The sequence below is a fragment of the Semicossyphus pulcher genome, unplaced genomic scaffold, assembly GCF_022749685.1.
Source record: "Semicossyphus pulcher isolate SPU_LCO1_2020_fin unplaced genomic scaffold, fSemPul1.0.p SCAF_3, whole genome shotgun sequence".
In the NCBI taxonomy this organism is placed as follows: domain Eukaryota; kingdom Metazoa; phylum Chordata; class Actinopteri; order Labriformes; family Labridae; genus Semicossyphus; species Semicossyphus pulcher.
The window spans coordinates 34717670-34732236 of record NW_027211704.1 but is presented as its reverse complement, the minus strand read 5'-3'; the positions used below and the strand labels follow the sequence as shown (position 1 = coordinate 34732236).

Sequence of the window (14567 nt, the reverse complement as noted above, 5' to 3'; positions counted from 1 at the left end):
TGTTAGTGTTAGTTACGTCTCCTCTCGCCGTTCCTCCTCTACTCTGCTACTCGGGAACAGAACGCTGCAGGAGCCCCATTTGTCAACAGAGCTGTCAATCATGAGGCCACACCCCTTTTTATAGCATCAAATAACTAATTAAAGTAAACTTGTCAGAAAAATGAACACTTGGACATAAATCAGCATGATAAGAACTAACTATAATGACAGAAACCATGTTGGAGAAAAATGTATTTGACGTGTATTTTGATTTTATAGTTTGACTCATGTCCCATCTGTTAACATGGAGGAGGCGGGCTTTATGAGCTATACTGCAGCCAGTCAGCAGGGGGTGACAGAGAGGGTTTGGCTTCACTGTTAGGGAGCTGTCATGTCGGCCATCTTTTTATACAGTCTGTGGTGAAAACTAGTGAAGATAAGGCAGTTTATGTCTAATCAGTGTCTCTCTCTCACAGATTCTCTGTGGATGTTTTCAGCTCTCATCGTGTGTCTATCATCTGTATCTGCATGTATCGTCTCCAGTGTGGCGCTGGACTCACGTATCCTTTGCTGGGGTTGGCGGTGCGGATGTGTCTGCAGATGTAGAGGTTCCTGATGAGGCCGTCGCTCTTCGCCGTGTGAACTCTGGGGGCGAACGACAGCGTGGGTCGATCCTCCGACGAGGCGAACTTCATCTGAGCCAGATTGTGGATGAAGAAGTTGAGTTTGGTGGCAACGCTGCCTAGGCTGGACTCGATCAACCTGCTCACAGAGAGGACGGTTAGAGGACGAGTCTCTTCACACAGAGTTAACAGAATTAACCTGACACTTAGATTTATTTTTTTATTTACTCTTTTGTTGTTGAATTTCTGGATGAGTTTCTTGTGTTTGTGACATTATTCTTGTTCTCTTTGTACTTTATATTCAATAATATGTTTACCAGTAAAGTTGGAGAGAAACCACCTTGACCTGGTTTTATTACTGTCTCGTGTTTGTGAGATATCAGAGTCATAAACGTGGATTATCAGCAGGAAACAGGTTGTGAGCGGGGGCCATGTCAGCGGCTAGATCTGGTGGTTTAACTTTCACAATGAGCAAATCTTACATTCACTTTTGGTTTTAATGCAACGTGAATTTTCATGAGGAAGAATAATTATTGAGACGGTAAAAGAATCTGGAAAATGTTTACTGCAATGTCCCCCAAGGCAGATCTGTGTCCTTTAACCATGAGCAGGAAACGGATCCTCATGCAGGTTAAATGATGCAGTGCTCTTTAAAGCGCTTTCTGCGACTCTCATCACATCTGAACTGAGACTAAGAAAAACACACCTGGAATGCAAACTAAAACATACAGTATGAAGTGAAACTAAGAAACATTAAATCTGGAAGTACAACTTCTGAAGCGTAATTGAAACATTTGAATCTGTAACTGAGGCATCTTTACGAGAAGTAAAACATCTGAATCTAGAACTAACACCTCTCACCTGGATCCGTAACATGTGAACTGAAACATCTCTCTCTAAAAGCAACACGTCCGAGTCTGGAACTAAGTTTGTAGCTGAATCATGGAACACAACAACTGAACCTGGAGCTTAAACATGTGATGGAATCTAACAAAGCAGATGATCATGAAAGACATTTATTTAGTTTTCCCTCTCATCTTCACCACTGTGTGTCTTCAGACATCAATAAACTATTGCATCTGTGTGTGTGTGTGTGTGTGTGTGTGTGTGTGTGTGTGTGTGTGTGTACCTGGTGAAGTACATGGTGGCGTCGGCCTCAGACTCGTGAGGTCTCAGCGCGTCGTAAACGTACTTCAGATCCTCCAGATCAGACAGTTCAGGGATGCCACAGGACAACATCTGCACACACACACACGCACACACAGACACACACACACACACACACACTATCGATCACACATGCTTCTGTACCACAAAAACAGCCAGCGTTCACTGGTCCAATTTTAATACTGGAGGAAAACATGATTTATCAGGCAAGACGTGAGTTAGGTGAACATTTAGCCACACAGTTGTGATTGCAGGACCTCGTGTGTGGTTTATGTGTGTGTGTGTGTGTCTGTGTGTGTGTGTGTGTGTGTGTGTGTGTGTGTGTGTACCCACCAGGCCCAGCAGGTTGAGGAACAGGTGTGTGTGTTTCCTGATCAGGTTGTACGCCTCACAGCACAGATCCACAAAGTCGTGGAAGCGGCTGGAAGGTTTGTCTCCTCCGTTGATGACGTACGCCATGTCGGAGGTGAACACGAAGGGGGCGCGGTCCCTAAAGGGTCACATGACCGAGACACACGAGGTCACCCCATTACAACAACACGCCGGCAGATCTCCCCATACACTATATAAGCATGAAAGCTCCTGTGAGGACTCTGTATGACCTACAAAAGCAAACCAGACCACCCATAGTGATAATGTTGTGAATATCTCCGTCTCTCACCGTTTGATGTTTCCAAACATCTGTGCGTGTCCCAGGAACTTTCCAAAGTCGATGTGGAACATGTGACCACTGGTCTTCAGCATGATGTTGTCGTTATGGCGGTCGCAGATTCCCAGGATGTAGGTCGCCACGCAGCAGCCGGCGCACGAGTAGATGAAGTTCTCCACCGCCTGCAACAGAGCGGCTCTATGAAGTCATAATTCTGACTTTACATGCTCCGCATCAAATACAGAGATGACGAGTTCCTTCTGCAGGGTTCTCTGGCTGGTCAGGTACACCAGGTGAGTCATGTCAGACCAGATCAATAACCTAAACCCAAGAAGTACAACCGGCCTCATCGGAAGCGTATTCAGGTGTGTGTACAGGTGTGTTTACCTTGTCGTACTGCTCGTCAGTAGGGTTGTGTTTTTGCAGCCAGTCAGCCAGCGGTCGGTCTTTAAAGGATCCGGTGACTCCATGTTCCACCTGGATCTTCCTCAGAGTGTCAGCGTGAGGAATCATCTCCACCATACCTGAGAACAGGTAACAACACACCTGTCAATCCTACTTAAGAACAGGTAACAACACACCTGCCATTCCTACTTAAGAACAGGTAACAACACACCTGTGTTCCTGTGGTATACATCTGTCCATCCATAATATACACCTTTACCTGTGTTCTATACACCTGTTTCCCTGTGGTAAACACCTATACTGGTGTTGTATAAACCTGTCACCCTGGTGGTATACATTTGTCCTCCTGTGGTATACACAGGTAACAACACACTGACAATCATACCTGAGAACAGGAACTGTCTCCCTGTGATATACACCTGTCTCCCTGTGGTATACACCTGTCTCCCTGTGATATACACCTGTCTCCCTGTGGTATACACCTGTCTCCCTGTGATATACACCTGTCTCCCTGTGATATACACCTGTCTCCCTGTGATATACACCTTTACTGGTGTTGTATACACCCATTCTACTGCAGTACACACCTGTCCTCCTATTGGTATACACCTGTCCTCTTGTGGTATACACCTTTACCCATGTGGTATACACCTGTTCTTTATGGTATACACATTTACCTGTGTTGTATCCACCTGTCCCCGTGGTATACACCTGATATGTCACTGTATACAGCTGTCCACCTGGTCTACACCTGATATGTCACTGTATACACCTGTCCTCCTGGTGTACACCTGATATGTCACTGTATACACCTGTCCTCCTGGTGTACACCTGATATGTCACTGTATACACCTGTCCTCCTGGTGTACACCTGATATGTCACTGTATACGCATCTCCTCCTGGTGTACACCTGATATGTCACTGTATACACCTGTCTCCCTGGTGTACACCTGATATGTCACTGTATACACCTGTCCCCCTGGTGTACACCTGAGGCGTCCTCACCTCGTCCTCTGCCGGTGGAGAAACACTTGAAGATGACCATTCTCATGTCCAGACCCTCCTGAATCCAGATCTTATTCATGATCCGGATCACCTGCAGAGTCAGCATATCCTGCCGTAGGTCATCTCCTGACTGGACAGAGACAGAGACATCAGCAGGGGTCAAAGGTCAAGTCACGTTCTACTTCTTTGTTTAAACCAGACTGGACTGAGACAACAGATAAAATCAGGTAAGTCTGACCTTGAAGATGACGCTGACGTTGTCTCCCAGAGGGTCGAGGTTTTGGAAGGACAGCTTGAGAGGAACCGCGTTGGAGTTGAAGAAGGAACACGACTGAAGAAGACAGAAGAAGAAGAAGAAGAAGAAGAAGAAGAAGAAGAAGAGGAGATGTTTCAGTTGTTACTCTTTGGACTGAGAGTCTCTGAGTGTCTGAACTACATTTATTCACAATCCATCCAAAAGTTTCTTGATTTGCTTTGTTTTGTTGTCACTTTGTAAACTCTTGTTTTTAAAGGTGCAATATAAATAAAGTTATTATAAAAAATAAAAAAAAGATTTTACAGGTAGATGTGTGTGCGTGTTTTTCCAAGATAAAAGTGTGAGTAGATGTGTCTGTGTGATGTCACAGGTAGATGTGTGTGTGTCACAGGTAGATGTGTGTGTGTGTCACAGGTAGATGTGTGTGTGTGTCACAGGTAGATGTGTGTGTGTCACAGGTAGATGTGTGTGTGTGTGTCACAGGTAGATTGTGTGTCTCCTTCTGTACCTGGATGTTGATTCCTGTGACGAGCAGCGCCGGGTTCAGAGGAAGTCTGCAGCTGCTGTTCACCGTGAAGAACTGCTTCATCTCCTCCAGGCCGTCCCTGAGGACAGTCTGACACACACACGCACGCGCGCGCGCACACACGCACACACACACACACACACACAGCATTATTATGAACATTATAAGCGGATTCATAGATGTCATGCTGTCTCTGCTTGCTGAGGACCTGCTGCCCTCTGCTGGACTGTTGTGGACTTGAAGCTCAGGAGAATTTCAAATTGAATCACAAATAAATGAGGAATAAAATAAATATGAAACACATTATTGATCAGCATTAAAATAATGTTCTGTGTTTCTGTGTTGTCTTCACAGAAAACTGAATCCGTTTGTATTTTGGTTAAAAACACCTGAAGATGTTTCAGAGACCAGACGATGAAACAATGACAACAATCCATACATATATCTTTCAAGGTATTTTTTCCTGAGTGGACAGTTTTCATGTTTTCCAGAGACAAAATCTGCTTTATCAAAACAGATGAAACATTTCTCCAAGCCCAAACATGACAAACATTTTCTATTATTATTCCATGACTGGAAGCAGCCCCCCGATTGTCCCGTCCTCCCCACCTGTCTGCTGGACGGCGTGGCATCTCGGACTTTGTGAGCCACCTTGGTGAGGACGGAGACGAGCCAGCACTGACGGTCGAACTCTTCGCGGAGGCCTCGGCCGACGCAGCAGAGCAGAGCGGCCAGCAGGTGCTGGTAACGAGCGCTGAACTGGCTGTCCTGCAGGTTGTCCTTCAGCAGCCTGAGAGACGGAGAGCAGCAGGAATAAAGTGTAAGTACTGATCTGTTTATGGACGCTGTTAGCCTGATGCTAACCTGTTATCGTTGTTAGTAAACTGCTGAAGGTCAGAAGTTCTTCTCCTGGTGTTTTTAGACAGATCAGATAAAATCCAGAGGTCATTTAAGACTCCTTCTGTTACAATCAGTCACGTCAATGTGCTCCAGTCTGTATATAAGAAGCAGACACAGCCTGCTTGAAGTCGACCATTCCTTTGTGGACTTTGGCATAAGGTTTTTTTTTAGCCGTCGCCATCTAGATAGCTTAAAATGATCGACTCCAGCTGAGTCAGTGTGTTTCAGTGTGATCAGTAAATCAGAAGGCAGCTGACCAGAAGAGGTAGTGAGCGATGCGAACGTCCCCGATGGCTCTCCGTAGGAGGAAACGAACCAGAGAGCTGTCCAGGTAACACTCGTACTTCAGCGCCTGAAACACACACACAAAACTTCATCAGGATCACTTCTGTTACCTCCACACTAGAATTAACTGTTTGATAAAAGGTAATCACTTTTTATCCCCGGGCCCTATTTGATATATTTCGGGGTCTTAATAACTAAAAGGTAGAAAAAGGTTTGAATGTGTCCAGTAGACTTGTTCAGCCTGCAGCAGTGAAACAAGCTATAGTGTCTGCAACATAATCCTTGATGTGTCGTCAAAGACCACAAACAGCCGTCACATCGCTCTCTGCAAACACACCAGACTCCATTGACAAAAACAGTGATTTAACCTGACAGAACACAGGAGCTGCTGCCTCCATCCGTTAGTTTTTATGTGTTATAAAAAACATTTTAATCGATCCGAGTGAAACCAAACTAATGTCTCAAGTGGCACAGACACACAGGAAATAGTTGAGTCACTGGAGAGCTTTTATTGTGAAACATCTGTGCAGGAAGGGTAAAATTTTGTTGATAGTAGCTTAACGGTGATTGATTGCTTGTATTGTTAACGAGCGGTCAATGACGGGACTTTAATCAGCTGGATTCACACAAACACATAAACATGGACGTCAGAAAACAGGAAGGATTCTCAACAACTGGTCAGGAAATTGAGAAAATAAAAGCCTGATTCTGATTGCAGCTGACAAAATAAAAGCCTCTCCTGTTACCTGGACGAGCTGAGGCAGGAAGTCCAGCAGCTCTGGGTCTGAGATGGAGTCCATCCACTGAACCGCCGTCCTCCTCAGCTCCTGGTCCGGGAACCTGACACACACGTGATGATGTCATTCAGGTTAACTTGATGATGTCATTCAGGTTATCCTGATGATGTCAAGTAGATGCTCAGGTGTTAAAGGACATATTAGCGGGAACATACGAGGCGTGGAGGAGTCCCAGGGCGTCCAGGTGACCCAGGCAGGCCCACTGCCTGAGCAGGGCGTAGATGTCTGGCAGACAGGCCCACTGCCAGCAGGGGGCGCTGGCCAGAACCAGAGGCAGCGCTGCACTCTCTGCCTGACAGAACGCCTTCTTCTCCCACAGCAGACGCTTATCCTCCACCGTCAACCTGCAACCACAGCGACACTGCAGCGTCAACAACAGCAGCAACAGCACATGCTTAACTACGGTGGCCCTGAAAGCTCAAGATGCAGCAGTGAAAGTCCCAATCCAGGGGCTGCAGCCTTCGAAGGAGGCGGTCTACGGTCTATGAGGATGAGTCAATCGTAGCCTGTGTAGACGCTAAGGCCGAACTGAAATGAGACGGTCTACAGAGGACACCAGCTGTTCCCACCCTTAACCTCGCGTCACCAAACATTTTACATTTAAAGTGTATTCCTCTGCTGTTTAAGAGTCTGCCTTCTCCTTTGAATCGGCGCACAATGAATCGCAGGATAAGTTGGGCCACGAAGGATGCACCCGATGGATCCCTCGTGGCCCTGGAAAAGGAGGAGCGATTCTCGGCAGCATCTGCAGGAGTCTTAAAAATGGGACATCCTTCGACGCGCAGCTTTGATGCGATCGGTCTTGCAGGATGCAGCCCCTGAATTGGGACACAGCTAATATCTGCTGTTAGCCTAGCATTAGACTTTTGCTTATTATTATCCTGTTAATTGAAAAACGAACACATCATAAGGCCAACAGTTTCTTTTTTATTTGCTCCTTAGTTTTAACCAACCTGGTGACGGTTGTGAAAGTAACTCCAAACGCTTTAGCTCACTAGCATGATGTTAGCATGTTTTACAAGATGTACTGCGTTAGCATATTTGAATTGGCAGGCTGAAATAAGAAAAGAGCTAAAGCTACGCTCACAGATATCTCCAGACATCTACACAAACATCTGAATCATTTTTGGTGTCCCCTGGAAACACTGCTGTTGTCACCACTTGCAGCATGTTTGTGTAATAGGTTGTGTTGTGGAATTCAGTAACGGTACGGGCCTCCTACACAGTCTAACATGCGGCGTGTGTGTCAGTCAGTGCACCAGTTTGCACCTAAAAAATCAGCTAGTTTGAGGTCAATTATCTTGTGACAAAACATATGACATCAGTGTGGTGTTAGCAGGTAACTGTCTAAGTCCAGTGCTTTCTACTTCGCCTTATTTTGCAATCACTGTTAGAGGACTTCACACTTCCTGTGTCCATGTTTCAAATCAAAAGCTTTCAAAGCAAATGAAAGATACGACCTTTGAGGAACTGGAAGGCTTTTAATGCGAAAGATCAAAAGGAATGTTTGTCAAAGCTAGCGATCAGTTTTTCCACCAATATTATGCGTATTATTTTAATACACGAGTAGTTTGAGCTCTCAGGGCCACCGTACCAACAGTTCTGAGGACAAAACCGGAATGAGGGATCGGTTTCTTTAACATAAACTATCTGTAAGTGTAACATTATAACTGTGTGTGTGTGTGTGTGTGTGTGTGTGTGTGTGTGTGTGTGTGTGTGTGTGTGTGTGTGTGTGTGTCTGACCAGAAGAAGGCCTTCTTGTGCAGCACGTCCTGCAGCTGGATCTGACTGATGGTGTCCAGTCTGGAGAAGTCGTACTGAGGACAGAAGTCTGCTGGAGGAGGAGTACTGAACCGGACCTCGAAGGACGAGGTGGGGAAGTCCACCTGAGACAGACAGACAGACAGACACAGGCAGACAGACAGAGAGAGAGACAGGCAGACAGACACAGAGAGAGGCAGAGAGACAGACAGACAGACACAGAGAGAGACAGGCAGAAGGTTATTTTAATCCACCCCAAATTTCGCTTTATCCTCATGTTTTATTGTCCCTCATTAAAATATCAGCACCTGAAATAACAAGCAGAACAGCTGTAATGTGATGAATAAGGTGCAGGTTCTTCTTTGGGCAGACGGAGAACATTGAAACAGGCATGCACAGTGTGAAATTACTGTTCCAGGGAGATTTCATTTAGTTTCATTCCTTTTTTCACATTTTATTTGACATATTAACACAGACGTTGACTGGAAGTGACGACTTTATTGGAGCTTCGTCGCTCACAGTGGATGTGTGAAAAAGCCTGAAAAACACCGCAAAAAATCTGCTGCTGAATCAGACATTTTAGGCGAATCCTGAAATCCTGGAGGGACGAAAAGTAACGAACAGATTTGCATAAAAATGAAACAATAATTTCTGTCTGTCGTCATCATTGCACCAAAACAATGCGTCCTTTATTCCTCATAATAAGAACAATACAGGACAAAATGTGATCCGTCCTCTTAATCTCATAAATCTTATCATTCACAGAGTCGGCTGTGTGCGGCACAGAGCTCCTCCAGAATGACTTTGACTCCTCGTTCAGTGTGCTGTTTAATAAGGATCAGTGTATCAATGTATTTTCATATTTATTCTTCTAATCTAGCTCGTAATGTCCTCCTGGTTGTGTCCACACTGCATTATTAATCATTCCACGCTAGCTCATGCAGAATGGTGCGATTCCAAACAAAAGCCTGAGTGATCGTATTTCTGATGCATGAATCCAACCCGTCGCCCTGAACAGCCAAAGTGAAATCAAACTGAGAAATGCTTAAAAAAACTCAAAGTTTAATTTAACTACAAGAAGCAAATAACTGATGTAACACACAGGCTGAACCTCGTGTGGACGACTGGAGGAGCGTCCCTTTAAACTGTGAATCAGCGTCCACACAGGATGTGTGTGTGTGTGTGTGTGTGTGTGTGTGTGTGTGTGTGTGTGTGTGTTTGATCTAACCTGAGATTTAATGCATTTTTTAATCAGGCAAAAAAACCTCATTCAGTCGACTGCACTAAAACAAACAGATCTGAACTGACCTAGATACTTCCTCCCTGCGTGTGTGTGCGTGTGTGTGTGCGTGTGTGTGTGTGTGTGTGTTTGTGTGTGCGTGTGTGTGTGTGTGTGTGTGTGTGTGTGTGTTTGTGTGTGCGTGTGTTTGTGTGTGTGTGTGTGTTTGTGCTTCTGTTGACAACCACAATCAAACACAGAAATTGTTGTCTTCTGTTTAAACTGGATCATGCAGCACACAAGCTAGCTGAATAGCGAGCTAAAGCACTAGTGCTAACACGCTCTCTTCCTGTGTGTCCATCATTTCATCCACACCAGGAGAGTCAGATACGAACTCACTGACATGTCACTCAGTGTGGCCTCCAGTCCCTGGTAATATCATCATCTCTGACGTCCATCCAGAATTAAATCAGGTTAAAAATTCTTTTAACTTCATCTTTGAAGTTTAAAGTGCGACCCTCTTGAAGCACAGGACGTCAGGGGGGACTGAGAGCCGAGCTGAAGCTAACAATCATAGGTCAGTTATTTGGTTGGTGTTGCTTCTGTGTTCCTTCATAAGGTTTCCACGGGGAGCCGAACAATGCACAGAGAAGACACGTCATTGAAATCTGTATAAAGCAGCTTCTTGTAGGGCTGCATAATTATGGCCAAAATGATAATCAGGATTATTTTGATCAATATTGAGATTACAATTATTCATTAACTTTAGGGACATCTTTTAACATGAACTTTCATATTTAAATATGGATGTCTGACGTGACGCTGGAGGACGGGGAGCCTCTCGTTCTTCCTCTGGACCTTCACACACTCATCATGCTGCACTTTGTGCTGCTTCTTCAGCTGCTGCAACAAGTTAGTCGTGTTGCTTTGCGGCGCAGACGCAGGTTTCATGACCTGTTTGCTGATTAGTTTTCCTAACTTAACATGACTAAACCTGAAACACCTCCAAACAAGCGCTGACGAGCCGTTTCAGGGGACCAGCTCTCCGTCTCTGTTGTTCACTCTTCCACTCTAAACTGCTGCTGAGAGGTGGGCGCTCATCACATGACATGCCAGCTCCCCCAAAAGTGAAGCCCACACCTCTCCATCGCCCCCTGGGGGAGCGGCTGTTAGTTTAGGGAGCGCTTGATTTGATATGCAGCAGAGTTTTCTGCAGGCGGAGCAACGTGCAAGGTCAACATCACCGTCAGTCATGTTTATTTAAGTGTGGGGAGACAAATAATGAGCGGGATGTTTGATTAATTGTGCAGCTCTACTTTCATGTTAATAATCTTCGTGTCTCTGATGCTCTCTGGCCTTCCAGGGCGGCAAGCTGCCGCTAATTTAGCTCAGCTTGTTTCTCACTACTGCTTATTTATTAGTACCATGTGCAGTTTAACTTTTCATAATTATCACGTACAATTTTATACCATGTGCTATCTGTACAGCCACCATCTGTCTGTCTGTACTGTTAGTGTAAGCACCATCACTACTTTCTACTTAGCTCTGTAAATCTAAGACATTATTCTTATTGTACAATTGTTGTTATTATTTTAGGATATCTTTTTGGCTTTTGCCTTTATCCGACAGGACAGCTGAAGAGAGACAGGAAATGTTGGGAGGAGAGAGCGGGGGATGACATGCACCAAATGATCGGCAGCCTGGGAGTCGAACCTGCGATCAGAGTGTCGAGGACTGTAGCCTCTGTACATGAGGCGCCCGCTCTACCAACTGAGCTACACCAGCGCCTCGTGCTATTGTTAGTGACCTAATGCAGCTTGATTAAATGTCTGTTTGTCTGAGCTCAAACGGCTCATTACACTGGACGTCTGAGCTGTAGTTAGATGAGTCAGTGAGTATCTGTTCCTGATTGACAGCATCAGTACTCTGCTCGACTGCTCTGCACTCAAAGTCGAGTCTCCTGAAGAACTAACAAACTGCTTTTAATGACACATGTGCCACTAAATCAAGGAGGATCAAATCTTCTGCTATGAAGTGAAATGCATGCTGGGATACTTGTCCAAACGATGTGGACTTTGAATGCGTCCTGTACTTTAACTGAGGCTGAAAACACAGACGGAGTGAGACCTCCTGTCTCACCTGCAGGATCACGCTGTCCGGCTGGCTGAAGTTCGGCGAGCTCGTCCGGGCGTTTCCACTTCCTGGAGTCGAAGGCCACAGGCCGAGCAACTTCCTGCCACACGTCAGGACGCTGCAGACACATACACACACACTCTTATCAGTCCACACACACACTCCCTGCTCAACAGGAAGTGAGCTGCTGTTTTGGAGGATATGACAGAGCGGAAGCAGAGCGAGTATCTGAACCTGACAACAACAGGAGGTAAAAAGAACAACTGTATATCGGCTAATGTTTCAAACAATAAACGTGTGTTCAGACTAAAAGCTGGTTAGCTTAGCTTAGCATAAAGACTGGAAACAGAGGCAAACAGCTAGCCTGGCTCCGTCCAAAGGGAACCTGCTTCTATAAAGTGAACTGATAAACACTTTGTATCTGGTTTCTTTCTCGGCCGTCAGCAGTGACTTCCTGTGTCGGAGGGTCATGTGACTCACTGTCTGAAGTTGAAGAGCGGCATGGTGACCCAGCCCAGAGCCTCGATGCTGCGCCGCTGCTTCCCCTTCTCCTCCGCTCCTCCGGGGGGCGGCAGAGAGCTGGCGTACAGAGTCACAGTCAGCTGGGACTCTCTGGGCAGCTGGTTGATCTGCACCGGGAAACACACCCTGCATACACACACACACACACACACACACACACACACAGACAGGTGACGACAGACAGTATGATGATGTCATCGGTGTGTCAGGTGAGGTGCAGGTGGGGGTACGTACCTCTGGTCCCACACCACCAGGTGAAACAGGTATTTGCTGACTGACTGTTTGCTGGTGTGCTGCGGCGCGCAGAGCTCCGCCCCTCCATGAGTCAAAGAGCAGGACAGGAAGAAACCCTCGTAACTGACCAATCAGAGAGCAGCAGGAAGAACAGATGAACCACAGTGTGAATCTAAAACATTCTGAGCTATAATCTATAACAAAGTTTCTATATGAGTGTCACATGTTTTTCTCCAAGATTGTTTTGTTGGCCTTCTTTTTAAGCTTTTATTGAGAGATAGAGACAGCGGATAGTGTCCGAAACAGGGGAAGAACCCGGGGCCGCCGCTTCGAGGACTGTAGCCTCTGTATATGGTCGCCGATTTAACCGCCGAGCCAAACCGACGCCGTGTCACATGTTCTTATGTGTTAAGAGTAAACAGAAGCTCTGAGAGGTCAGGGAACAAAAAATAATAAGTTGATCCATTTTCTAAGTTTGATATAAAATGTTTTCTGACATGGACAGAAGCAGATGTCGTTTTGTGATGTGTGTTGTGTTTATGTCCTACACTGTTCGCGAAGTTTGTTCATGTTTTATTGTTTGTAATTGTTTGTATTGTGATGTGTGTTTATTATGATCCTCCTGGGGTCCGTTTCACAAAGCAGGTTCAACAAACTCTGAGTCTAACCCTGGACTCTGAGTTGATCTACTCTGAGGTAGGAAACTCTGAGTTTTCGGTTCCAGAACAGCTGATCAGAGTTAGTTCAGTCAACTCTGAGTAGGTTCAGCCGGAGTTAAGTGCGTGCAAGCTGACTGTAAAAAGCCAGCATTAATGGAGCCCCGACACCACGATTCACCATGGCAACGGTACACAAAAAGAGGTCCTCCTACGTCACACCAGCGGAGCTCGAAATCCTCACGCGGACGTTCAGCGAATACGAGCATGTTTTTAGAAACATAAAGTAACACGGCTGCAGCTGCAAAAGAGAGAGAAGCAGCGTGGGAAGAAACTGCTGCTCGAGTTAATGCGCTAGTTTAAACTGGTCTATTTATTTAATACTTAAACACGACCGGAAGCTAAAATTTATATTAATTTAGGAGCAATGCAGCGGGAGAAAAAAACATACATGGAAGCACTTCAATCATATTTTCAATATTAAACAGATTAAATATCATTCAGTGGCAGTTTTAATGTGTATTAGCTTTATCCCTAACATGATGCTGACTTCACATACATTATAATTCATGTTGATTAAACTGAATGTGTTAGTTTAAAAAAAAAAATCCAATAACTAACGGCGTCTTATCTGAGCGCTCTCGGCAGTGGTGGCGGAAAATCTAAAAATGATGACTTTGACACAGATTTGTCTTTTGATTTTTTTATCATAATTATAAAAGACTTTTGCAAAGCGGTCAGAGCAGCACAGAGACGCAACGTTTCTTCTTTTAGTTCGGTAACCGCTTAAACACACGCGTGAGACGGGCTGAATGAATGAGGAAGTCGAATTGATAGAATATAACAGAATATAACAGAATATAAAACCGAATCGGTTTTATATTCTAAAGGGAGGAGACAGAGCGAAACTCTGAGTTTCCTGAAGAAAACCTGCTCGCGACCAGGTTAGGTTCATAAGGTCTGTTACTACGGTAACTGACCGAGAGCTTAAGTTACCTCCCTTTGTGAAACGGAAAACTCAGAGTTTCCCTCATTTCAGGGTTAACAGACTCAGAGTTTTCAATAAACCTGCTTTGTGAAACGGACCCCTGTGCAGAGACCACAGAAGTGTTGTATGTTGTGTTGTGCGCGGCTCCTGTCAACCAAACTACTGAACTAAACTCAACTAACAAGGCTGCATTATTCAGTGAGCAGTAGGTCAGCCTCTGGTGGACAGAATGAGAATTACAACAACAAACACTTCAGAAAGAAAGGTGCAAAAGAGGAAAATTCACCTGCCAAAATTGTTTTTTCTGAGAAGTCGAGTGAAAAAAAAGTTACTTTAAAAAAAACTTGATAAATGATGAACTTTTTTTTCTCCACACGTTTCAGATAATAATAATAATAAAATGTAGGCTTTTAGAAAGATTATGTTGTCACAAACATTTCCAACATCTTTTGAAGTCATAA

General features: G+C 45.0%; 1 protein-coding gene across 1 annotated transcript in view; it reads right to left on the bottom strand.

The window, feature by feature from the left end:
• The window catches only part of pik3c2b (phosphatidylinositol-4-phosphate 3-kinase, catalytic subunit type 2 beta), a 43950-nt gene that overhangs the window by 8911 nt on the left and 20472 nt on the right, over positions 1 to 14567 (bottom strand). The window contains exons 12-27 of the mRNA XM_069677766.1: positions 12463 to 12585; positions 12187 to 12354; positions 11713 to 11824; positions 8337 to 8479; positions 6749 to 6937; positions 6543 to 6636; positions 5769 to 5863; positions 5221 to 5401; positions 4594 to 4701; positions 4068 to 4160; positions 3830 to 3959; positions 2806 to 2942; positions 2431 to 2600; positions 2103 to 2259; positions 1732 to 1841; positions 540 to 741 (exon numbers count right to left, since the gene is read on the bottom strand). Coding sequence (XP_069533867.1) covers positions 540 to 741; positions 1732 to 1841; positions 2103 to 2259; positions 2431 to 2600; positions 2806 to 2942; positions 3830 to 3959; positions 4068 to 4160; positions 4594 to 4701; positions 5221 to 5401; positions 5769 to 5863; positions 6543 to 6636; positions 6749 to 6937; positions 8337 to 8479; positions 11713 to 11824; positions 12187 to 12354; positions 12463 to 12585 — 2212 coding nt within the window. The remainder of the gene's footprint in view (positions 1 to 539; positions 742 to 1731; positions 1842 to 2102; positions 2260 to 2430; positions 2601 to 2805; positions 2943 to 3829; positions 3960 to 4067; positions 4161 to 4593; positions 4702 to 5220; positions 5402 to 5768; positions 5864 to 6542; positions 6637 to 6748; positions 6938 to 8336; positions 8480 to 11712; positions 11825 to 12186; positions 12355 to 12462; positions 12586 to 14567) is intronic.